Here is a 27,017-nt window from a genome sequence, read left to right as displayed (position 1 = left end):
TTCACATTGTGAAGGGATGGTACTGACACATGGTTCAAGGACACGTGCAGAACAGGGAAAAGAGCAGCAAGTGCAGAAAAGAAGAGGAACATGCAAGGGGCAAACAAATGGGGGCTGGACACAGACAGGAGGGGATAAGCAACACACAGAGGCCACGGTCAGACAAGCAATAGCAGAACACAAATGGATGGAAGACAGACTCAAGGGAGCTGGTGGGTGGGATGAGTAGGGGCAAAGATCTCTTAGCTAAAAGTCTCAAGCCAAGCCCCAAATCAGGTGGTCTTTCTGCAATTACATTCTGCTTCACTTGTGGAGTTTGGACTTTTTTATTTTTGGTGAAGGGATGGAAGTCTATGAGAAAATGAGCTGAGGGGCAAGAATGAAGAGAGAGACAACAAAGTTAATGTAGGTGTTTTCTGGAATGCTGATTTCTTTCAGAATTCCTTATGTAAAGTTGAATTTTTGTAACGAGAATTTACATGAAGTGAAAATTATTTGTACACTGTCAGCTGGTTTCAAACAACTCCCTCTAGTTTTCAGTTGTTCACAAAGATTCAAGTTTTCATTTGAATCTGAAAGAAGCAAACATTACATTTCTAAAAGGAAATCTGTTTCTACAAAAGGATTTGATGGCAAACATTTAATAAACATGTTCTGTGGACTCTATAATGAACAAAAACAATTATATGAAGTGATTTACAGATATTCAACTTAGGTTTCAAGCTTGGATACATGGCCTCAAACAAGCAACAGTGCTGAATAAAATTCCATAGCAACCCTCTTCTCAAAACATGACTAATATTTAAGCATGAGATTTTTTTTGGGGGAGGGGGAACCTCAAGATTAGTCTACTTCCTCCATTCCTTAGGTGAGAACCTCTAAAGGTTCCAATCCAGGACTACTTCAGACCCCAAAGAAAGAACACTAAAGGAACCTTTATTAACCTAACAAAATGGGAGAGTGGAGAGGAGAAGAAAGACTATTACAGAAAAGGGACAGAGAGAAAAAGAAACAGAGGTATAAAGAAAGAATGTTTCTTCCAAGAACAAATACATGAGTATGTGGCAAACTTTTAGAAGATGCTTAGAAAAAATAGGAAAACAAAAATCCAAATTAACTGAAGGGGGTTGGGTAAGCAGTTTTTCACTGGCTCTGAGAAGGATGTCAGTATTCTCCTTCAAAGAACATCTTAGTTCAACTTTAGTTCTTGAAGGAATGCTTCTTGGCTACTCTAGGAATCACCCATTAGGAAAGCATCACCTTCAAATTATTCTAATTGCCTATCAACAAATACCTTCCTTTCCTCCACCTAGGACAGGTCAGATATGCAGAAGATTCTACCCCTATGCTACAGTAAATAGGATTTAAAGTATCTTGAGGGTTTGCTTTCTAGGATCTTTAATTTTTCTTTCTCTAGGTGGCTTCCCTTCTACCTTCAAATACTCCCAAGATTCTCATCTAACTAATCTTATATCCATGACATCTAGTCTTCTGAATAATTATGAACCTCATCAAATCTCTCTTGAGGTCACTAATGACCTTTCTTGTCAAAGATACATTTTTACAGTCCTCATTCCTATCTGATTGTTATTCTGTATTTGTCATTGCTGATGACCATCTTTTCCCTCCTCCTTTGGCTTTCACTCACATTGTGGTTCTCCTGCTTTTCTTCCTTCTCTTAACTATAAACTACTCACAAGGCTCATCAGTCTCTGCCCTCTATTATGTTTCCTCAATACTCACTTCCATCAAAACTTTTGCTTCTATACTATGGACACTGATCTTTGAGATCTTGGCTTTCCACCTGAGTATCCTTCTGTCTAAAATTAAAAACATCTTTGTCCTAAAACTGAGTTTTCCCCACATCTGTAAATAGCACACCATTCCCTCTGTTTCCTAGGTCTAACATTTGAAGGTTTCCTTTCTTTAGTGTTTCTTCCAAGAACAAATACATGAGTATGTGGCAAACTTTTAGAAGATGAAATTTTAGATTTATCTTTTTAGAAATTTTTAACTTTTTAGAAATCAAGTTACCAACCAAGTCCTTTCCATTCTGTCTTCATATTCTATTTGAGGTCCTTACCTCCATCTTCTTGAATACTGCAAAAGTCCCTAACAACTCATCTTCCTAACTCCAGACTTTCCTGTACACTAAGTGTCCTCTAAAGTATTACTTGAATGAATTCACCGTTCTACTCAATGGACCTATAGAGGCATCTTATAGCTTATTGTCAAATAAAACTCCTCAGTCTTGCATCCAAAGCCTTCTATCAACTGGTCCAACCTTGTCCAAATTTATCTCCTATAACTCCTGAAACAAAATTTCAGTCAGCTCATTTTCCTGACCACACAAAATACAGAATAGACATTTATATACAACTTTAAAATTTTCATTAAAGTTGTTTTGAACTTTCCAAAATGCTGTATACTAATTGTTTCATTTGAGTTCACAACAATCCCATGAGGTAACCGCTATCAGTATTATCTCTACTCTGTGGCTGTGTAAACAGCCCCAGAGAGGTTGAATGGCTTGTCCAGTGTCATACAGCTCTGGTATGGGAGTTTCCTGACACCAAGTTCAGTATCTTTCCACAATTGTTTGACGCCTTAATTCCCTCATCTGGGAATGTACTCTATTTCTGCCATCTAAAATGCCTTCTATCCCCCTCACTAGACCAGCTCCAATACCTCTTTTTCCACAAAATGTTTCTTAACTGTACCCAATATACAATTCCTATAGCACTTTTAATTCTGTACCACACAATATACCATTCAAGGGTCTTAAGTTGCTACGTTAACATATATAATTTATCTCACAACTAGATTCTTTTTTTTTTTTTAAGTAATTGGAGTTAAGTAACTTGCTCAAGGTTACACAGCCAGGTGTTTCTGGGTGTGTGCTAAGTGTCTGAGCCCGGATTTGATCCCCAGGTCATCCTGACACTGCTGCTGGTGCTCCTACTCGCTGGGCTACCTGGCCGCCCCTCACAACTAGATTCCAAGATCCTCTACAATATCTCTTTGACCTTCCCTTTCCCTCCTAAGGGTAGTTAGGTGGCACAGTAGATAGAGTGCTGGGACTGGAGTCAGGAAGACTCATCTTCGTGAGTTGAAAATCTGGTCTCAGTAGTTATGGGACCCTGAGCAAGTCACTTAATGCTGTTTGCCTCAGTTTCCTTCTCTGTAAAATGAGCCAGAGAAGCAAATGGCAAACCATTTTAGTATCTTTGCCAAGAAAACCCCACAGGGGGTTAAAAAGAGTCAGATACAATTGAAAGACTGAACAACAAATTCCCTCAAAGCACAATGCTACAAAGACAGAGTAGTAGTAGATATTTAGTAAGAACTAGCTAAGACTTTTGAAATGTGAGTTTTATGAAATGATGCTCATCATAAATCTTAGGTGGATAAGATAAGAGGAAGAGAGAAAACTGTCTTTGTTCAAGAAATTTCAAAACTAAAATTTTATCATTACCCTGACAGATGACTGCAATTCTACATAGGCCTACACAAATTATTTCTAAGTAACACAAACATAACTGTGATTTTTGGGCAGCATTTTCCACTAAAAGATCACAGGTCAAAAAGATGTATTGAAGGCCTCAAACCACAAAGACATGCCACCAAGTCAGTAGCTCCTACTCAGAAATATTTAAACACTTTCCATATCTGAATGTCCAAAAACTGTCTAAAGAGAATATAAAGTGAAGGAGAAAAATAACCTCACAATTTTGCCAAATGGAGAAATTGCATTTCTCTGTTGCATTACTGTATTCAAATGCTGGAAATATTTGGAATCAACTTAGCAGTCTCACCTTTGTATACACAGCATGAGCTATATCATATATAGCAAATGAGGATCTAACTTCTCAAACGAGAAACTGAGGTTGCTCAAACCTGTTATGCCTCTGTTTCAGTCCCTCTCTTCTACATGTTTAACTCCTGGGCGCTCCCTGCATCTCTTCACCTTTCCTATCTTTATGACTCCCTCTCTTTTACATTTTGCTTAAGGCTGAGATCTTGGCTCTGTTTACCACCTCATGTAACCCAGGGCCAATCACCTTACTTCTCTAGGTCTTGTTCTTCATATACAATGTATCCCTATTAAAGCTAAAAACTGCACTAAGACTTTTGGGAACAACTTGTATAATAGCTGACCACTAAGAACCCTATGATCCATTTAGAGCTTCATTTGAGACAATAACATCACCATGAAAATGTTTCCAAATCAGTATCCATAAGTTACAACAGTGTCTGGGGTCTTCTTACCTTGCCATATCCCTTAACTATGGCAGTATGCTTCTCCTACTGGAAAATTCCTTTTGGGGCCTCCATTTCAGAGAGGTCCCCTCCAGCCAAGCTTCATTCCTCTCCTGGTAATACTTCCAACTCTGTGGATCTTACCACCGAGGCTCAGAAAGTGACCGTCCTTGTACCCCTCTCACTACTCCTTTTCAGATTCCTTTTATGTGCTGTCATGCCCCAATAGAATTTAAGCTCCTTGAGACAGAGAGCTTCTTTTTGCTTGCATCTGTATCCCTAGCAATTAGCACAGTGCCTGGCAAACAGTAAGACCCTAATAAATGCATGCCACCTAATTATCCATCCCTACTACCCAAACCCTAAAAGTCTTCTTCCTTAAGAGTTTCTTTTTTGCTTTTTTGGAGGGGAGAAGATAGGGCAATTTGGATTAAGTGTCTTGCCCAAGGTCACATGGCTAGTTTTTGTGTTGTGTCCAAGGCCACATTTGAACTCAGGTCCTCCTGACTCCAAAGCCAGGACTCTATTCACTGAACCACCTAGCAGCCCTCCTTAAGAGTTTCTAATTACTTCAAAGACACCCTAAAGGCAGACTATTTGTATACTAGGCAAAGATAACTGAAAGAGAATTTTCTTATTCTCTGAATTTGTTTCCTCATACCTAAGATTTGACTTCTAGGGTCCTTTCAAATTTTAAATTTTATGCTCCAGTTGAATCTACACTGTGAGATAATAAGATATTAATACAAAAAATATAACAATCCCTATTCTCAAAGAACTACATGGCTTCCAAGAGAATAAGGGACACTGCTGTGTTACTAGGCACAATATAAATATGATAAGAGGAACTTACTGAACAGGTGACCTGCAGCTGCTGTTGCTGCTGTTGCTGCTGCTGCTGTGTCTGCTCTGGTGTTGTCTGCTGCTGTTGTTGAGGGTCCCAAATGTGAACAGTCTGCGCTGCATTCTGATAGGCTCCTGCCACAGCCTGCACTGCCACCGGAATGTGGATGTTGCCATTCATGAACTGTGCTGGAAAGAGAGAGTTTGCAAGGGTCTGCACAACTTCCTCGTGGGAGTTTTTCACCACTGATGTGGTGCCCACCATCTTATCTTTATCATCCTCCAATTTTACAGTTGTCAGAGCTGTTGGTGAGCCACTGACGTGGACAGCATTGTAGGCCTCCTGAGGGATAGCAATATGGGTAATGTTCTGCTGCTGAAGGTCACCCCGTGGCTGAGCTGAGTAAACAGGGATGGTCCAAGTTTCTCCAGTTGGGCTGGTAATGGTCCCAGTGGCACTATACAGGTGAGCACTGTCCACTGTCAACAAGTCTGGCCTCAAGGACACATAACTTTGTTGCTGGCCCTGTGGAATGGCCAGCACAGTAGCAACTGGTTGCCCGGAAATAGCGTACGACACAGTTATAGGCATATCTACTTTACGTTTCTTCACAGGCTGAAGGACACTGGCAGTGCTGATCCGCCGCTCTCCTTCCCGAGGGGAACCTTGTTGGGAAGGTGGTGGAGAAAGTGCACCAACCGTCTGGATCTGGATCTGCTGGCCACCAGCAATAGCCTGGCCTGCCACTAGCTGGGCTTGGATCTGCTGGTGCTGTATATGCTCTTCCTGGATCTCTGTTGCCTGGATTTGCTGGGCAGTTTGCACATGCTGCACCTGGATCTGGGCAGCCTGAAGCTGAGAGGGACTTGGGCTCTGCAGAGTCTGACTTTGTATTGCCTGTGATGCCTGTTGCTGGGCCTGCCCTTGGATCTGCACCTGTACCTGGATGGGCTGCTCTGAGGCTTGATGGACAGTGAGCTGAGGAGAAAGCTGCTGGGCTGAGACTTGCTGAGGAGACTGCTGCACTTGGACCTGGACCTGTAGTAAAGATAATTTAGTAGTCAGTTAATTTAGATCAGCATTTATTACTTCTATGTACATAGCACTGTGATGGGTGCCAAGAAATACAAAAATATAAGAGTCCCTGTCCCAAAGAAATTTGTAAAATAATGGACAGGATACAACATTCAAGTTTTGCTACTCACTACCAATATTGTGACGTCTCTTGACCTCAATTTCTTCATTTATAAAAAGAGAGGCTCTGAGTAGATAATTTTTGGGGTCCTTTCTACCTAGGAATCTCATGTTCTCTTTTGGTATATACATGAACCACAAGTATGAAACAAGGAAGAAAGAGTTAAGTGCAAAGTAGAGATCCAGACAAAAAGTCATTAGAAATGTTAGGAAAAGATCACTTTTATGAGAGGAAGACGAGTGCATGAACTAAATATCAAGAAAGTAGTACCTAAACTGGCTCTTGAAAAGAGGAAGACTTCAACAGAGAGAATTCAGGATAGGATATGAGGCCATACGTTCCAAGCATGAGGATTGAAGGCGGGAGGAGAAAGAAAGAGTAAAAGGAAAGACAGAAATGAAACGCGGCAGGAGAAGAATCCGTGACAGAGAAGTCCATTTCACCTGGAGGGATGATAACTGGGTGATACAATGGACAGAGTGAGTGTGAGGTTTAGAGTCAGGAAGAACTGAATTCAAATCCAACCTTACACATTTACTTGTTGTATGAACCTGGATAAGTCATTTAACCTCCGTTTTCCTCAGTTTCCTCATCTGTAAAATGGGAAAGATAAAAACAGCACTAACTTCTCAGGGCTGCTTTGAGGATCAAATAAGATAATAGTTGTAAAGTGTTCAACACATTGCCTTTCATACAGTAGGTGCTATATAAACATTAGCTATCAACATCATCATTGAATAAGTAAAGGAGAAAAAAAGTTTTTTCTACATAACAAAGGTAAAAAATTTTCAATTACCAAATGGGGGACCAAACGCCTCATAATACTGTACCAGAAAACACTGCAGAAACTATACTGTGAATTTGCTTAGAGTAACAATTTATAATAATTATTCATGAAAAGGGTAAAATTTGCTTAGAGTAACAATTTATAATAATTATTCATTAAAAGGGAAGTTAAAAAAAACACATCTTTAAGCTACATCATTGCATTCTGGTCATCAGATTCTGAAAATGTTATACCTCTCTACTTTATGCAATAAACTTTGCTTGGAAAACAGATGATGCAAACTCCAACAGCCTACATAAAAAAGATGGCTAAGGAAGCTTGACCCTTCAAAAAAGAAAGAACTAGCCAAAGGGACAGGTAGGATTTGGGGAGGATAAAAGAGCTTTTTAGGAGTCCATGTATCTGATAACAGAAGACAACCTAGAAAATTTTTTATATTTTTACCATTTATAAATTGTAATTTATAATTAAAATTTATAATTATTTATATTTATACCAGGGAAATAAAAGCATGTAGAGAATGTGAAAGGCAACTACTGGCAAAAATTATTAGAGTTAAAAACAATTATTAACTGGGCGGAGCCAAGATGGCGGAGTAGAAGCATGACCCTCCCGCGGCTCCGGCTTCCACCCTCCCCAATCCATGTAAAAAGGGGACTCTAAACAAACTTTGGAGCTGCAGAACCCACAAAATGACACAGAGAAGCTAACCTCCCGCTGAGGACAGCCCGGCAGGCAGGCAGGAATCGGAGGCTTTAGCTCCAGGGCGGGTCTGACCAGCCGCCAGCCAGAGGGACTCCAGATCAGCAGCAGCTGTGGCCGTTTCCAGATTTATCAATACATAGATGTGAAGGACAAGGTGAGAGGCCAGTGCAGTCTGGACTTTGGGACCCAGGAAGTGGGAGTGCGTGGCTTTTACCCCCAGTGAGAAACCGCTGAGACACCGGCACAGCCTGCCAGCGCCACGTGGCGGCTTCAGCTCCTGGCCTGCAGAGTGTAGGGGGACCAAGCACCAGTCTGAGGGTAATCGCTCTTGCTTTAACCTGCTTGGATCTGGATTGCAGTCTAGGGTGGAGGTCCTGGGGTGTGTGTCCAGCTTGCCAGAGCGTGTGGAGACCTCAGAGAGGGCACCCATCTAATACCTCCGGCAGCTGAGAAAAACCCAGCGTTTGGGACGAAAACTCCCCTGTCTGGTGGCAGAGTCCTACTGTGGCAAAAAGCCCAAAAGTCAAATCATTGAGTGGCAAAATGAGCAGGCAAAGGAAACAAAGCAGACAGAAGATTCCAACATTACACTCCTATTTTGGGGATAAGAAGGAACAAGGCATGGAACAGGAGGAAATCAGTGAAGTCAGAACTCCTGCACCAAAAGCTTCAAAGGAAAATACAAGCTGGTTACAGGCCATAGAGGACCTTAAGAAGCAGATAAAAGAAGTGGAGGAAAAATTGGGAAGAGAAATGAGAACAATGCAAGAAAATTATGAAATGAGAGTCAACAGCCTGACTGAAGAAAATAATACTTTAAAAAACAGACTGACTCAAATGGCAAAGGAGGCTCAAAAAGGCAATGAGGAGAAGAATGCCTTAAAAAGTCGAATTTGCCAGATGGAAAAAGAATCTCAAAAGCTCACTGAGGAGAATCACTGCTTCAGAATTAGATTGGAGCAAATGGAAGCTAATGACTTTATGAGAAATCACGATGCTGTTAAACAGATCCAAACAAATGAAAGAATAGAAGGCAATGTGAAATATCTCATGGGAAAAACCACTGACCTGGAAAATAGATCCAGGAGAGATAATTTAAAAATTATTGGACTGCCTGAGAGCCATGACCAAAGTAAGAGCCTGGACAGCATAAGTTCTCAAAGAAAACTGCCCTGATGTTTTAGAACCAGAGGGCAAAATAGAGGTTGAAAGAATCCACCGATCACCTCCTGAAAAAGATCCCAAAAAGAAAACTCCTAGGAATATTATAGCCAGGTTCCAGAATTCCCAGATTAAGGAGAGAATATTACAAGCAGCCAGGAAGAAACAATTTGAATATTGTGGAAACACAATCAGGATAACCCAGGATCTGGCAGCTTCTACACAGAGGGATTGAAGGACCTGGAATGTGATATTCCGGAGGTCAAGGGAGCTGGGATTAAAACCAAGAGTCACCTACTTAGCACAACTGAGTATCATGTTTCAGGGGAAAATATGGTCATTCAGTGGAATACAGGACTTTCAAGCATTCTTGCTGAAAAAACCAGAGTTGAATAGAAAATTTGACATTCGCATACAAGAAGCAAGAGAAGCATGAGAAGGTAAACAGGGAAAAGAAATCACAAGGAACTTATCAAAGTTGAACTATTTTTTTTTTTAAAGCAATCGGGGTTGAGTGGCTTGCTCAGGGTTACACAGCCAGTTGTTGTTTCTGGGTGTGGTGCTGGGTGTCTGGGCCCGGATTTGATCCAGGTCATCTCGGCACTGGGGCCAGTGCTCTTGCTTGCTGAGCCACCTGGCCAAAGTTGAACTATTAACATTCCTACATGGAAAAACAATAATTGTATCTTATGAAATTTTTCTCAGTAGTTGAAGGGATTAGAAATATATATATATATATACATATATATATGTCTTTATATGAGGGTATGCGGGCATATGAATACATATGTGAATGTGTGTATATACGTTTACAGGTATACATAGATAGAGGGCACGGGACCAATTTAACAGGAAGGGATGATACTTAAAAGGTGAAATTAAGAGGTGAGAGGAATATAATGAGAGGAGATGGGGAGAGACAGAGTGGGGCAACTATCTCATACAGAAGAGGCAAGGGAAAATGGTTACAATGGAGGGCAAGAATAGGAAGGCAAAAGGGAATGGGTCAACCTTATTCCTATTGAATCTGGCTTGAGGAGGGAGGGAAATACACACTAAATAGGGGATCTCAACCTCCAGGAGAATAGGGGGGGAAGGGGATGTGAGGGGAGATGATGGAAGGGAGGGCAGGCTGGGGGGGAGGGAAGTTGAAAGCACCCACTTTTGAAAAGGGACAGGATCAAAGTAGAGAATAGAACAAGTGGGAGGTGGGATAGGAGGGAGGGAAATATAGTCAGTCTTTTACAATACATCTACTATGTTATTGTTTTGCATTAGCCACACATGTACAACCTATACTGAACTGCTTATCTTCCCAGTAAGGGTGGGTGACAAGGAAGGAAGGGAATGAATCTGGAATTGAAAGCTTTAAAATCAAATATTGAAATATATATATATATATATATATATACTATTATTAATACCATCTTACATGTTATTAAGAAAAAAAAAGATATACAGGCACTGAGGCATAGAGATCCACTGGAAAAGTTGAAACGGGTATGGGAGAAAATATGGGAGAGAGCAGATTGGAGGTGGGGATATCCTGTGGGACTGCTGTTTTGGGGAGATGGGTGGGGGAAAAACAGGGAGAAAATTTGTAACTCAAAATCTGGCGGAAACGAACGATGTAAATCAGAAGTTAATAAAGCATTTTAAAAAAAAAGAAAAAAAGAACAATGTGCTAACAGTCTGGTCTTAAGTGTAGTGTGCAGCAAAAGTCTCTCAAATTTGTAGATTCACCAACTCTGGGAAAGTTTGATGTGTTTGGCAAAGATGACAATTTAGTTTCCAAACCCAGCCTTTTCTTCTGTAAATTCATGTATACTTTAAAAGAAAATGTGATGCAGATTAATTTACATTCAAAACAAGTTTTATTCTCTACTTAAGACATTAAATAAAATGATAATTTTCATTCAAAAAAAATTAATTAATCATTTTCTTGAGTTCCTTCCTTACCAGCCAGCTATATATATATATATTTAAATCCTCGTTCACAGGCTTCAGTTTCACTGACTCATTCTAAGAGTGATTTATCAAGAGATTCAGAGTCAATAGTAAAATAGATGTAAGCATTGAAAAAGTAAAAACTAATCAGTAAAATTACTAAGATAAATTCTCAATTTGGAAAGGGAAAATTCTGAACCTCACTACAGAGATAAGCAAATTCAGGTGCAATATAATGATTCATATCCTTAAAGTGGTCAACCAAGGGAATAGAAGTTAGAGTACTTTCTGCTATGAAGGTTAACAGAATAGTTTTTAAAGGATTGTGCCTCAATTCTAATAGATATTTTATGCTTAGGAACTTAACTTAATAAGTACCAGGGAAAGCAATAAAAATCACTAAATGAAGATGCTTCCTCTCATATGCCTTAATTTTATTTATTTACTTGCTTTTTGGAGGGCAATTGGGGTTAAGTGACTTGCCCAAGGTCACAAACTAGTTTTTGTGTTAAGTGTCTGAGGCTGGATTTGAACTCAGGCCCTCCTGACTCCACAGCCAGTGCTCTATTCACTGTGCCATCTAGCTGCCCCCATGTGCCTTAATTTAAAAAAATTTTTATAACAAATTCCTCAGATGAGTTTTTTTGTGGACACACACAATTCTAAAAAACTTGCCAATAGTAGGTTCAAAAGCCATTCCAATAGATAAGTGGTCAAAGGATATTAACAGTATGCAAAAGAATGGCAAACGATTAACTATATAAAAGAATGCTCCAAATCACTCTTAATATGAAAAATGCAGACAAGAACAAACCCGATTTCACCTCCCACCAAGACAATTGGCAAAGAAAACAAAAGATGAAAGTAGTCAATATTGTATGGATTGTGGGATAGATACACTGGTACATTTTTGGTGGAGTTGTGCATCGATACAACCATTTTGGAAAACAGTTTGGAATTATGTAAAGTGGCTAAAATGTTCATTCTGACACAGACTCCTTATATGGATGGCTTCAGAAAAAGCATGGGAAGACTTGTATGAACTTATATGCAAAGTGACCAGAATCAAGAAAATAATTTATATAACAACATTATTGTGAAGACAAAAGCTTTGACAGACTTAAGAATTCCGATCAACACAATGACCAATTCCAAAGATCTGAAACATGCTACTCACCTCCCATGAGAGATAACAGACTTAATGTGTATATATATATTTTTGGACATGATCAATGGCAGGATTAGCTTTTGTTTGACTATACATATTTATTACAAAAGTTTTGCTTCTTTTCCTTTCTCACTGAGGGAAGAAGCAGCAAAGGTAGAAAGTGTATTATTTTTTAAAAATCCCTATATGCAGCACTTTTTTGTGTTAGCAAAGAACTGGAAACAAAGTACATGGCTAAACAAAGAGGAAATGAATATTACACGAATGTAATGGAATATTACTCTGCTATAAAAATAAAGAATACAGAGAAGCATAGAGAACTGATGCAAAGTAAGCAGAATCAAGAAAATAACATGCATAATAATTAACAATGAAAATGAAAAGAACTACAAAACTACTGAAAGTGAAAGTTGTAAAATCACAAACAATATACTTGGCCCCAACTCAATTTATGTCAGGAGGAACTTATTCAGTGCCTACTGTGTGTCAGGCACTATGCTAAATGCTGGGTATGCAAAAAGAGGCAAAAAATAATCCTTGCCCTGCAGGAGCTCACAGTCTAGTGAGAGGAGGAAAAACATGAGAAGACTCCCCCCCCATCCCATTCCTTTGCAGAGGTGGGACGTTCACAAGTGTTGAGCATTGAATATATTTTAAGATTTTAATGTCTTAATCAGTTTTGTGGATTTTAAAAATCTTATTTATCTCTGAAAAAATAATCCTTTGAAAAAAACTAACCCTTTGTTATAGAGTATGGTTCTCTGAGGAAGCAAAGAGAGAAAGACACTGGGAGAAATTCTAGTGATATAAAAAGTATCAATAAAAATGTATTTTTTAAAAAAACGTGAATGCTAAACTAAAAATGAATTTAAAAGAAAAAAAGTGAATGCTACAAAGTCATTAAAGAACCATAGTTGCAAAGAAAATATGACACCAAGATTAGAAGGAAATCAGTAGGATGGGAAACAATCTTTAAAGCAAGTGTCTGTGATAAAGGCCTCATTTCTCAACTATATAGAGAACTGAGTCAACTTTATAAGAACACAAGCCATTCCTCAATTGATTAATAGTCAAAGGATATGAACTGACAGTTTTCAGATGAAGAAGTGCTCTAAATAAATTCTGATTAGAGAAATGCAAATTAAAACAACTCTGAGGTACTACCTCACACCTATCAGATTGACTCATATGATAGAAAAGGAAAATGATAAATGCTGGAGAAGTTGTGGGGAAAACACACTAATGCATCTTTGGTGGAGTTGTGAACTGATCCAACCATTCTGGAGAACAATCTGGAACTATGACCAAAGGGCTATGAAACTGTGTATACCCTCTGATCTAGTAATACCACTACTAGGTCTGTATCCCAAAGAGATCAAAAGAAAGGAAAAAGGACCTACATGTATAAAAATATTTAAATGACTCTTTTTGTGTTGGCAAAATATCGAAAACTGAGGGGATGCCTATCAACTGGGGAATGGCTGGACAAGCTATGGTACATGAATGTAATGGAACACTATTGTGCAACAAGAAAGGATGAAAAGGCAGATTTCAGAAAAATCTGGAAAGACTTATACAAACTGATGCAAAAGGAAATGAACAAAGGGTGGCTAGGTGGCACAGTGAATAGAGCACTGGCCCCAGAGTCAGGAAGACCTGAGTTCAAATTCGACCTCTGACACTTAACACAACACTAGCCATGTGACATTGGCAAGTCACTTAACCCCAATTGCCCTACTTTCCCCTCTCCAAAAAGAAAAAAAAAAGGAAACGAACAGAACTAGGAAAAAATTGTGCACAGAAACAACAACACTGTATGATGATCAACTATGAATGACTCAGCTTTTCTCAGCAACACAATGACCTAAGACAAGTATAAAGGGCTCATGAAGAAAAATGCTATCCATATCCAGGTAAAGAACTGATGGACTCTAAATGCAAATTAAAGCATATTTTTTTTACTTACTTTATTCTTTCTCATGATTTTTTCCCCTTTTAATGTGTTTCTTCTTTCACAGCTGTGACTAATATGGAAATATTTTTATATGATAACATGTATAAACTATATCAAATTGCCTACCATTTTTTTTTTCCAGAAGAAAGGGAAGAAGGGAGAAAAATTTGGAACTCAAAATCTTGTAAAAGTGAATGTAAAAATTTTCTTGACATGTAGCTGAGGGAAAAAAATAAAATACTATTTAGAAAAAAAAGATATGATCACATTTCTCCTGATTTCTCTAAAGAAGTGGGGGTGGGAGGTGGGGAAGAGAGATATCTATGGGTTTTGAACACTGAATGTAATGTCATATTTTTCTTCTATATATCTGTCAATTTTGCTGACTTCCCCCCTTCTTCCTCTTTTTCTTCATTTTTTAATTCTTCGTTATAAAAAATGGCCTACTTTTTATATTTTTTTCAAAAATACTTTTTATAACTGTATGGCTGAGGGAGAGTGGTACTGGGAGAAGTTCAAGCAATTTAAAAACAAAAATGCCAATAAAATATTATTATTGTTATTTTTAAGTGAATGTTATAAAATTACAAAGAAAAAAACATGACTGAAAGAAGATATATTAGAAGACACCTTTACCCACTCATTTGAAAAGGTAGAAAGATCCATGGGTATGATACTGTATATATTTTCAAACTTTTTTTCTTTGTTTTGCTTTTTGGAGAGCAATTGGAGTTAAGTGACTTGCCCAAGGTCACAGGCTAGTTTTGTGTTACGTGTCTGAGGCCATATTTGAACTCAGGTCCTCCTAACTCCAGGGCTGGTCCTCTATTCACTGTGCCCCCTAGCCACCCCTTCCTGACTTTTTTTGACATACGAATTGGTTTTGCTTTTTTCCCTCTTCTTTTTATTTAAAAACTATGCTTAACAAAATATGAGATGGTTCTCCATGAGGGGGAAATTAGGCAATATTAAAAAAAAGTTACAGTGTCAGTATCAGAATTTAAGTTTTTGCACAACTAGTATATCGTGTGTTTTAACAAAGTGCTAAAGCTAAAAGTACCCATGATGCTATACTGTTGACCATTCTAACAAAGCACCTATTGCAACTATTTGACAGTATTTTTCTATTGTCTCTATATACCTTTTCTCCAACATGGTTCATAGATAGATCAACCAGCCATATTCCCAGAATTATGAAGACACTGTCACCCAGACACTAGTACAGGCCTAGATAGCATCATGTTGTAAGAATCACAGAATTCAGAGTTCAAAGCTACCTCAACATCCACCAAGTTCTCTCCTTACTTGAAAAGGACTCCCCTCTACAAGAGGTCATCTAGTCTCTTATTAAACACCTCAGTAATGGGAAACCCATTAACTCCTAGGACAATCCATTCCACTTATGGGAAATTATGTTGTGACTGTTTGGAAGTTATTTCTGACATAAAGTCTAAATTTGCCTCAATACCATTATAACCAAAGGCAGGTAGGTAGTATAGAGTGTCAGACCTGGAGACAGGAAGACCTGAGTTCAAATCTAATCTCAGATACTTAATAACTGTGTGATTCTGGGCAAGGCACCCTGTTTATCTCCCTATCTGTAATATGACCTGGAGAAGGAAATGGTAAACCACTCCATTATTTTTCCCAAAAGTACCCAAAAAGATGTCACAAAGAGTTGGACACAACTGAAAACAACTAAAGAAGAACGACAAAAAAATTTTTCGTTTGTTTTTTGGAGGGGGGAAGGCAGGGCAATTGGGGTTAAGTGACTTGCTCAAGGTCAAACAACAAAAATTATAAAGAAAAATCATCATTCAGCCTTTACAACGCCTATAAAGCTAAGTGTCCCCTATAACATTATTTGGCTTAAAAGAAAAATCACATTTTCAAGAAATGAATTACTAATGTTAGGCAGGATATTATGATATTCTCAGCTCCCTCTGAAAGTAAAGAGTCTACAAAAGAAGGAATCAAGTTCTCATTCCCAAAAGAGATCTAAAAAAATCAGCTTTTCCTGTTCTAGGCCTAATAGAGTAAAAACAAACAGGAGAAAGGGATGTAGCAGCAAAAGAGCTCAGGATCTTGAGTGCTGTATCTATGAACTCATGCCTTTGTAAAAGCAGCTACAGTAGCAGAAAGAATATAAAATTTAAGAGTCAGAAGACATGCGTGTGAATCAAGACTTTGTTGCCTTTTGGTTGGGCAAGTCTCCTTCCCTCTCTGAGTGTCCTCAGTCTTCCTCTCTGTAAAATTAGCAACTGAATTAGATAAACTCTTTCAACTCTGCATCCCGCTCTCTAGGAAACTTTTATCCTGCCCTTGTTTTGCTGTTCTACTACATTAATTTCTTGCTTTCTGTCCACAAAATAATCCTCTGTTGTAGTGTTTAGATCTGCATGACTCTGAACAAGTCTTCTAACCTCTCCATGGCTCACTTTCTTCAACTATAAGATGAGGATAGTACTATTTATGCTACTCACCTCACTCTGTAAACATCAAAGTACTCTATGAATATGAACTAGGATTGATTTCAAGGATAAGATTATGTTACATTCCCTTTTGTTCAAGTCTTTTTCTGGTTCATAGTAGCTACTTTGTTTATAGGAAAATAAGGAAATGGATTTCTGCAAAAACACAAAATTCACACTCTCAAACAAAAACCTCTGACAGAAAGACTAGGTATAACATAACCTACACTTCCTACCATTTATTCTTTTAAGTGTTAGGTCCCTCAAACAGTTCATACCAACCATTCTTCAGAGGAAGTCTTTCTCTTTTTCTGATATATGCTCACTAATTTTACTTCATGAAACAAGAACTAAGTTTACCCACTCAAGGAAATCAATTTCAAGCAATGCCTTAAAGCATAAGGTGAGGGATTCCTATTAGGATCCAAGCTGGCAAAGAATAATGGAGACTGGATAAAAACATCTACAAAATAATGATTCCTGAATATTTTCTGCCACTTTAAGTATAAACACTCAAACCTTAAATAATCAGGAGACTTTTGTGCAGACATGGACTTGTTTTCTCAAGATCCCCAAACCACTCCTTCTGCAGCAATACTTCCTCTGGGTTATTTTCTTATTTGTACAGGCAAAGGAATCAGACCATTTTCTACTGGAGCTGAAACTCATCCAAAGGCTCTGGCTCTCATGAGAAAGGAGATGAAGGCTGCTCCCTTAGCCAGAAGAGGTCACTAGAGAACACCAGGAATTCACTTCATAGCACAGAAATCGAATTCAAGGCACTATTTATAAATGGCTCATAAAAATATAGAAATCATAGAGGCCACAGAGGAGCTTAAAAAGGATACTGAAAAACAAATAAGAGAAGTGGAGGAAAAATTGGGAAGAGAAATGAGAATGATACAAGCATAGTATGAAATGAGAGTCAACAACCTGACTGAAGAAAATAACACCTTAAAAAACAGACTAACTCAAATGGCAAAAGAGGGTCAAAAAGGCAATGAGGAGAAGAATGCCTTAAAAAGTCGAATTTGCCAGATGGAAAAAGAATCTCAAAAGCTCACTGAAGAGAATCATTCCTTCAGAATTAGATTGGAGCAAATGGAAGCTAGTGACTTTATGAGAAATCAAGATACTATTAAACAGATCCAAACAAATGAAAAAATAGAAGGCAATGTGAAATATCTCACTGGGAAAACCACTGACCTGGAAAATAGATCTAGGAGAGCTCATTTAAAAATTATTGAACTACCTGAAAGCCATGGTCCAAAAAAAAAAAAAAAGAACCTAGAAAAGAAACTATTTATGGCCTAAGAGATCCATTTGAGGACCCCTTACTCATCTCAGCTTCACTCATATGTGGTCTTGGGTTCTATACAGTACAAAAGTGGGGTGACTGGCCATTAGGGTTTCTGATTATCCCATATATAACCCAAGAAGTAGTCAGATTTATTCAGCTCCCTCCTTTTTGAGCCATTCCAAGAAATACTATTCAAAACCTTCTAAAGTACCTCAATGACCCTAAGCTGGATCTTGATATAAGGGTAGAACAGATAATGAGCTCCTTTATTCCTTCTGGTTTTTTTTCCCTTCTCGGAAAGTTAATACCTATATCCAAATAAAATTTATTGAGCTTCATTATAAGGAGAAATAAATAGAATCATCCCCAGATAGGTATCAACTATTGCACTGCCTTCCTTACTATGGAGCAACTAGAAACATCTGCCTTTTCACCTTCATTAATAACTCCATTATTCCCCTGCTTTGTATTTCAGCTTCCCTAGCTTAGGAGGGAAAGTGAGGAAAAATAGCATCAGATATCTGAGGTAGAGTAGAAAGGAACAGTAACTGGGGAAGGCAAGAAAGTTCCATATTTAGGGAAGAGAGTGGGTTTCATATGAAAAGGAAAGAGAAAATATTTTCCATTTCTCAGCAAAAGTGTATTTCTATTTTTTCAATATAATGCTACAGCCACTTCACTTTTTTTCTAAATAGGTGACCACAGAGCTCATACAAAAAAGGCCTTTAAAGAGTAAATGTAAAAAGACCTGAGAATATGGAGAAGACAGAATTTTTAGAACTACACAATCAAGACCTTCAAAAATCAACCAATCTTTCTAAATTAGTAGAATTTCTATATTTAAATTCTAAATTTTAGTGTTGAGTCATAACTTCTTCAAACATATGTTCAGTATTTAAGGTTAAGAGGTAAACATACTAAAGCAGACTATAAAGCTCTTAGTATGTCTACACATGCTTCATTTTTAACCTGAAGCTCAAAACTTAGTTCTATTTTAGAATATTCTATCATACGGGGCAGCCAGGTAGCACAGTGAGTAAGAGCACCGGCTCCAGTGTTGGGATGACCTGGGGATCGAATCCCGGGCTCAGACACTTAGCACCCACCCAGAAACACCTGGCCGTGTAACCTTGAGCAAGTTACTTAACCCTGATTGCTTTAATAAAAAAAAAAAATCTATTATACCAGACACTACAGGATATCCAGTTTCTTCTTAATAATTCAAGCCACACAAAAGTGGAATGGGCTACCTTTCTAGAGAATTCTCAATCATTAGAAAGAAGAATGGGAATGGAGGGGAAGGAGTGCTGTGCCTAAAAGCTTTCTGAGAACATCCTGGCTATCTATATCAATACTGGTCAAGATGAACCAGACTGAGAAGAAGGATGAGAGAAAAAAGAGCTAGGAAGACACAACCTATTACTATCTGACATATGATTGGGAGGCCCAATTGTTGCTGCTGTCCAGTTATATCCAACTCTTCATGACCTTATGGGGTTTTCTTAGCAAAGATACTAGAATGGTTTGACATTTCCTTCTCCAGCTCATTTTACAAATGAAGAAACTAAAACAACATGGCTAAGTGATTTACCCAGGGCCACATAGTGATTTGAACTCAAGAAGACTTATCCTCCTGACTCCAAGCCTGGCGCTCTATCCAGTGCTACTTAGTTGCTCAACTGTAGTCATAAAAAAAAATCAATATCCTAAGTCCTATCTGCATGTTGAATGAAGCTGTACCAACATAACTTCAATGTAATCCCTACCAAAAGCAGTATCAAAACTCTCGAGTCCCAACCCTGCAAATGCAAGTGTTGGTAATCCTTCCCCGGCTGGTGGGGGGAAGGGGTGAGAGTGGAAAGAGGATGTGGAGGGAAGGGGAAGAACGCAGGCTTCTCTATCACACATCACCTGGGAACACATGTCAGGAATTATTGTATAATGGATTCCTAGTAAGGTATAATGAGGAGCAAATGTATGCTGGCAAAAAAGACCATTTTATGGAGAACTCACACAGGGCAAGAGTTCACATGGTGGTTAGAAGAAGTAATACAAAGACACTCTCAAGGACTCTTTCAAGAACTTTGGAATTGAGTGACCTGGGAGACACTGGCACAGGACCACTCAGCATGGTGTGCCTTTAACAGAGAAGGTGCTGGCAAAGCAGAAGTGAAACAGCTCAAAGGAAACTCAGGATGCACAGATTTAATGTATCCACCCCAAATGTTCACACAGACTATTTGTGCCTGACCTGTGGTAGAATATTCTGAGCTCGTACTGGTCTGATCAGCCACAGTCAGACACATTGAAACCTTAGCACAGTGATGTCATTTTGGTCCTCTTTGAGAACAAAGGGCAATAACCAACAACCAACCAACCAACATAGAGTTGAACTAGATAATGTTACTGAAGTTCCTTCTAGTTCTGAGTAGGCATGTATGATTTATGGGATTCTTTCAGTTAAAAGCCACTGTAGCTGTGCTTGTCAAAGCACATAATGGCAGGAACCATGGTACTAAACACTAGTAATTCTATGTAATGGAAGCATAATAAATTAAATTCTGAGCATAGTGTTAATGCTCTATAAAATGTCATAAAGTCAAAATCATAAGCAGATGACCAAATTATAAGAGATAAGTAAATTTTACATAACACAGGACAGTAATTTATCACTAGCAATAAGCCAGTATCTCCTCTTTACCTGAACCTGTTGTGGCTGCTGGACTTGGATCTGTTGCTCTTGCTGGGTCTGCTGCTGAACACTGGTGGTTACAGGACAGGCAAGTTCAAGTAAAGATCCAGCCACTTCGGTGCTATCTGTGTAAATGCAGTTTCCACCCTGTTGGTACACCATAGTAGTAGTAGCCGTCTGCTGGAACTCCTGAAGTGCTTCAGGTCCCTTAGATGCTAAGGAGTCTAGGAACTCCTTCATTCTGTGTTGTGGGATTGATCGTGCTTTTACTCGGATGTATTCTTCAAAGGAAATGGTGTTTTCCAAAGAATTATTCATATTGCAAAATCTTTAGGATCCCTAAAGATAAAGAATAAAAGAGAAGGCAGGTTTAACTTTTTTTCTTTCTCTTTTTAAAAAGATTCTTATAAGAGAACCATTAGCAATTTTTACAATGGAAAAGACTTTTTGTAAGGCAGGTGGACACAACCTGGAATCTAAGGCAAAGATTTTTTTGTTTATATAGTTACACTTTTTTTTTTTTGGCTTTTTTTATGTAGTGGGGAGGGCAGGGCAATTGGAATTAAGTGACTTGCCCAAGGTCCTCCTGACTCCAGGGACAGTACTCTATTCATTGCGCCACCTCGCAGCCCCCAACACGTTTTTCTTAAACCACATTACTTCTATACTGAAACCGAAGTGTATCTGCTTCTGTTTAGCTAGTTTTCCTTACAATGCTGGGAAATAAGTAAAAAAAATTAATTGAAAGTAAATTTTAAAAATAAAGGGAAAGTATTGTTGTTAATCAGTCTCAGTTTGGCTTGAACTGAGCCAAAGTATACCTTGAATTGAGCCAAAGTATACCTTGAACCGAAGTATATCAGAACTGATGTGTTACATACAAACTACACTGTAATCATGACTGTTTTGAAGGGGAATGAAAGAAAATGGGGAAAAGGAGACCAGAAGCCTAGGAAACAAATGTTTAAAAAATCCACACTTCATCTAGTCCCTACTGAAAGTGAATATTGCATTTAACTTGATAAAACAAGAGTTAACTAAACAAAAAAACAAACAAAAAAAGAGTTAACCCATAAACTGGGGTCATATATACCTCTAGTGACATCAAAAAAATTTTAACAAAACCAAGTATTCTGTGAACCATTAAAATATATTTGTTGTGCTAAAGTTTTAATTTTATTAGATACTGATTATGGGTTAGCTTGGGAGTTTTTGTTATTTTCAGTTGCAAAGGTATTGTTTTCACTTAAATTTTATTGACAAGTCAACTTGGTCAATTATCAAACTCTTTAAATTAGGCTCCATCCCCCCCCAAAAAAAAAAACGAGATAGAAGAAACTTCTCCCTTCCAACACTGTCCCTGCTCCCCCACTTCTACAGTCTCTCACCCCTGACCTTCTTTGAACAGGTAGGGGCCTAAAGGTGTGGAATACTGGCTCCTACAGAAGATTTGTTTGACATGGCTTGTTTTGTTGAACTTTTTTCTTTCCCTCTTCTTATTCTTTATTAAAAATAATGGTTCAGGGGCGGCCAAGTGGCGCAGTAAGAGCACCAGCCCCAGAGTCGGGATGACCTGGGATCAAATCCAGGCTCTGATACTTAGCATCACACCCAGAAATAACTGGCCTTGTAACCTTGAGCAAGTTACTTAATCCCAATTGCTTAAAAAAATAAATAAAATAAAAATAATGGTTCTCTCGAAATAGGTTGGGGGAGAGACAGTGGAAAATAAGTGATATAAAAATTCTTATTTAAAAAAAAAATCATTTCCTCCAAACTCATCCTCTCTCCAAAATTTTCCATTATTATTGAAGGTACCACCACACTTTCAGTCACTCAGGTTTACAACCTTGGCATCATCTTTGACTCTCCACCTCACAGACTCAACCAGTTATCAAATCTTGTTTTTGTTTTCCATCTGTCTCCTTCCCTATAGTCATATGCCCATCACTCTAGTTCAGTACTTCACTACCTTTTACTTAGGAAAGACTGCTGCAATAACCTCTTAATTCTTCTCCCTCCTTTCCTTGTTTTAATCCATCCTCCACATGGTTGCCAAAACAATTTTACTAAAAAACAATTCTGACCATATGACCTCCTTACTCAATAAACTCAAATGGTTTCCTATTGATTCTAGGATCAATTATCATTTCATCCTTTATTAATTTCTATTTTGAGGTAAGCATTAAAATATACATAATTAGCTCAGTAATATATGGTATTGGTGGCATATGTTAAAAAATTTTTTATTGATTGGATGTGTGATCAAAAAATTATGGAGACCACTGATCTAAACCCTCTATTTCTGCTACTCCATCCTCTTTGTTTTTGTACATTTAGATGCTGCTAACTGGTGAATCAAAACTAAAGACAAAGTAGGGGGGGCAAGAGAAAGGGCAACAACCTAATCTAAAATTTTTCTACCAAAAATGATTTTCCCTTGATCTTGAGTGTGACAAGAAAACAGCAGAAGTGGGGGAAAAAAATCTAACCACTTGCTCTAATTTATTACCAATAGAATTCTCTGAAGAAATAAGACGTTTCTAAATGGTTAGCACCAACCTTGTACCTTGTAGAATTAATGCTGCACGATACAACGCCAGCACAAACACGGTTATTTTAAACAGCAATATCTCCAATGGTATGTATAAGCTAGCAAGAAATGGCCAAAGAATTGATTTTTTTTAAGTTAGGCAATACACACTGGGAGCTACCAGCTATTTGTGTGATTTTAAATGAGCCAGCTATCTCTGACACCTCTGCTTTAAATCATAAGAATGTAGGGTCACTAGATGAGAGCTGGAAGGGACTTCAAAGGTCATCCAATCCTTCCAGAAGATGGAGAATTGGAAGGGATCTTGTTCAACCACCTCATTTTAAACACACACACACACACGTATGTCAGGATGCCACTAACTCCCTGTATTTGAAATAACTCCTAGGGCATCTACTATAGATTCATAGATGATTAAAGCCAGAAAAGCCCTTAGAAATCATCTAAGAGACAGCTTGACAACTGGATACCTTTTGGAAGCAAAATCAATATCAACTGACTGGGCCCAATGGTTAAACAAATCGTAACACAAAAATGTATTAAAGGGCGGCTAGGTGACACAGTGAGTAGAGCACCGGCCCTGGAGTCAGGAGAACCTGAGTTCAAATCTGGCCTCAGACACCAAACACAAAAAAAAAAATCTAGCCGTGTGACCTTGGGCAAGTCACTTAACCCCAATTGCCCTCCAAAAAGGCAAAAAACAAGCAAAAAAATGTATTAGAATATTACTATGATGTAAAAAACAAAGAATAAAGAAGGGAAGACTTCTATGAACTAATGGTAAGTGAAATAAACAAAAACAAGAAAATAATCACAATGGCAACAATATAAATGGAAAGAGAAAACAAAACTGAAACTATAAAGTTAACTTCCAAGTTGACAGTAAGAGACCTAGCTGGTCTTGAACTTAAAAACTGAAGGTTATACAAACTTCATAGTAAGATTAGTGCAAAAATCTAAAACAAGTCTTTCCTATTACAGATCTAATTTGTTCAACTTGGTGCTGTGCAGTATGTGACCAAAGTGCACATCCACTTCAAAAACGAACATATTACTGACTCCTATATTCTTGCAGAAATTTACATGGAAACTGTCCCCTTCCCTTTAAAAACAGCTTCTACAACAGAGTCAAGATGGCAGAATAGAAGCAGGACCTCCGGTAGGCTCCAGCTTCCATCTTCCCCAATCCATGTAAAAGGGGACTCTAAACAAACTTTGGAGCTGCAGAACCCACAAAATGACACAGAGAAGCTAACCTCCCACTGAAGACAGCCCGGTAAGCAGGCAGGAATCGGCCAGGGCAGTGCTCTGGGAGCCTAGCCCAGCCCCACACTGAGGCTTTAGCCCCAGGGCAGGCCTGACTAGCCACAGGCCAGAGGGACTCCACATCAGTGGCAGCTGGGGCCATTTCCAGATTTATCAACACATAGATTTGAAGGACAAAGTGAGAGGTCAGTGCAGTGTGGACTTTGGGACCCAGTAAGTGGGAGTGCGTGGCTTTTGCCCCTGGGGCCACGTGGCAGCTTCAGCTCCTGGCCTGCAGAGTGTAGGGGGACCAAGCAACAGTCTGAGGATGGTAATCGCTCTTGCTTTAACCTTCTTGGATCTGGATTGCAGTCTAGGGTGGATGGTTACAATGGAGGGGAAGAATAGGAAGGCAAAAGGGAATGGGTCAACCGTATTCCCATTGAATTTGGCTTGAGGAGGGAATGAAGTACACCCTAAATAGGGTATTTCACCCTCCAGGAGAGTAGGGAGGGAAGGGGATGAGAGGGGGGAGGATGGAAGGGAGGGCAGGCTAGGGGGGAAGGAAGTTGAAAGCACCCACTTTCAAAAAGGGACAGGATCAAAGTAGAGAATAGAACAAGTGGGAGGTGGGATAGGAGGGAGGGAAATATAGTCAGTCTTTTACAATACATCTACTATGTTATTGTTTTGCATTAGCCACACATGTACAACCTATACTGAACTTATCTTCCCAGTAAGGGTAGGGGACAAGGGAGGAAAGGAATAAATCTGGAATTCAAAGTTTTAAAATCAAATACTCAAATATATATATATGTATATATATACATACTATTATTAATACTATTTTACATGTAATAGGGAAATAAGATATACAGGCACTGGGGCATAGAGATCCACTGGAAAAGTTGAAAGGGGTATAGGGGAAAATATGGGAGAGAGCAGATTGGAGGAGGGGATATCCTGTGGGACTGCTATTTTGGGGCAGTGGGTAGGAGAAAAACGGGGAGAAAATTTGTAACTCAAAATCTGGTGGAAATGAATGATGTAAATCAGAAGTTAATAAAGCATTTTAAAAAATACATATATAAATAAATAAACAAAAATAGCTTCTACTACTGTTTTGCTTTCCTTAAAACTTGGGTCTATTAAGCACATTTAGTTCATTACATAATTCAAAACCCAGTATTATCTTCATACCTGACCTGTTACCCCCCATTTCTCTTGTGCAAGTTTCACTCTAAGAGAAGAATAAAGAGTTAGAATCATTTGAGTCCTGGTACTCTGCCACTTTAGAATCATTACTTATCTTTGAAATTTTAAATCTGATTTTTGAGAAACTGTTAACTGATATCTAAAACTCATGAAAAGTATCCCTTCCAAGGCAATTTTTTTCTATATACAATTCAAAGACCATACCAAAACTTTTTAGTGACTGTTGTTTCCAAAAAGAAACTCAAGAGGAAATTAAACTTTCTGAATCTTCTCAAAAACATGAAGGAGTTAAAATACAGGAAGGGATGAATGCCAAATATGGTTATAAGAATTTCAAAGTAATGAAGTTTGAGGACTGGGAAATCACTTCCTTAGAAGAAAAATATTCCTATACCCACATGTACAAAAATATTTATAGTAGCTCTTTTTGTGGTGGCAAAGAATTGGAAACGTAGGGGATGCCCATCAACTGGAGAATGTCTGAACAAGCTGTGGTATATGAATGTAACGGAATACTATTCTTCCATAAGAAATGATGAGTACAGGGCAGCCAGGTAGCACAGAGAGTAAGAGCACCAGCTCCAGTGTCAGGATGACCTGCAGATCAAATCCAGGCTCTGATAATTAGCATCCACCCAGAAACACCTGGCCATGTAACCTTGAGCAAGTTACTTAACCCCAATTGCTTAGGGGCAGCCAGCTGGCTCAGCGAGTAAGAGCACTGGCCCTAGTGTCGGGATGACCTGGGGATTGAATCCAGGCTCTGATACTTAGCACCACACCCAGAAATAACTGGCCTTGTAACCTTGAGCAAGTTACTTAACCCCAATTGATTAAAAAAAAAAAAATGATAAGTCGGCAGACTTCAGAAAAACCTGGAAAGACTTGCATTGAACTGATGCCACATGAAGTGAGAAGAACCAGGAAAACATTGAACACAGTAACAGCAACATTGTGCAATGACCAATGTTGACAGACTTAGCACGTCTTAGCAATGCAATGAACTAACACAATTCCAAAAAGCTCATGATGGAAAATGCTATCCACATTCAGAAAAAAAATTATGGAGTCTGAAGGCAGATCAAGGCATACTATTTTCACTTTTTTTGGTGTTTTTTTTTTCTCATGGCTTTCCCCTTTTGTTCTGATTCTTCTTTCACAGCATGACTAATGTGGAAATGTTTAATATGATTGTAGATGTATAGCCTATATCAGATTACACACCATCTTGGGGAGGCAGGAGGTGAAAATTTAAAACTCAAAATCTTATAAAAAAGTGAACGCTGAAAACCAAAATTAATATTTTTTTTTTAAAAAAAGGAAGAAAGGGGGCGGCTAGATGGTACAGCGAATAGAGCACTGGCCCTGGAGTCAGGACCTGAGTTCAAATCCATCCTCAGACACTTAACACAAAAACTAGCCGTGTGACCTTGGTCAACTCACTTAACCCCAATTGCCCTACCAAAAAAAAAAAAAAGGCAAAAAATAAAAAAGGAAGAAAAATCTTCCTATAATTCCT

At 38.6% G+C, this 27,017-nt stretch overlaps 1 protein-coding gene across 2 annotated transcripts in view; it reads right to left on the bottom strand.

The window, feature by feature from the left end:
* Positions 1 to 27,017, bottom strand: part of QRICH1 (glutamine rich 1) — an 88,676-nt gene that overhangs the window by 31,844 nt on the left and 29,815 nt on the right. For both annotated transcript variants that reach the window (XM_069095749.1, XM_069095748.1), the window contains exons 2-3: positions 20,494 to 20,823; positions 5,114 to 6,142 (exon numbers count right to left, since the gene is read on the bottom strand). In XM_069095749.1, the coding sequence (XP_068951850.1) occupies positions 5,114 to 6,142; positions 20,494 to 20,802 (1,338 nt within the window). In that variant the 5' untranslated portion in view covers positions 20,803 to 20,823. The remainder of the gene's footprint in view (positions 1 to 5,113; positions 6,143 to 20,493; positions 20,824 to 27,017) is intronic.

This window comes from Petaurus breviceps, unplaced genomic scaffold (genome assembly GCF_028583685.1).
Source record: "Petaurus breviceps papuanus isolate PSGF00001 unplaced genomic scaffold, PetGlider_PUasm1.0 227, whole genome shotgun sequence".
NCBI lineage: Eukaryota > Metazoa > Chordata > Mammalia > Diprotodontia > Petauridae > Petaurus > Petaurus breviceps.
This window is presented reverse-complemented; position numbering and strand designations above follow the sequence as displayed.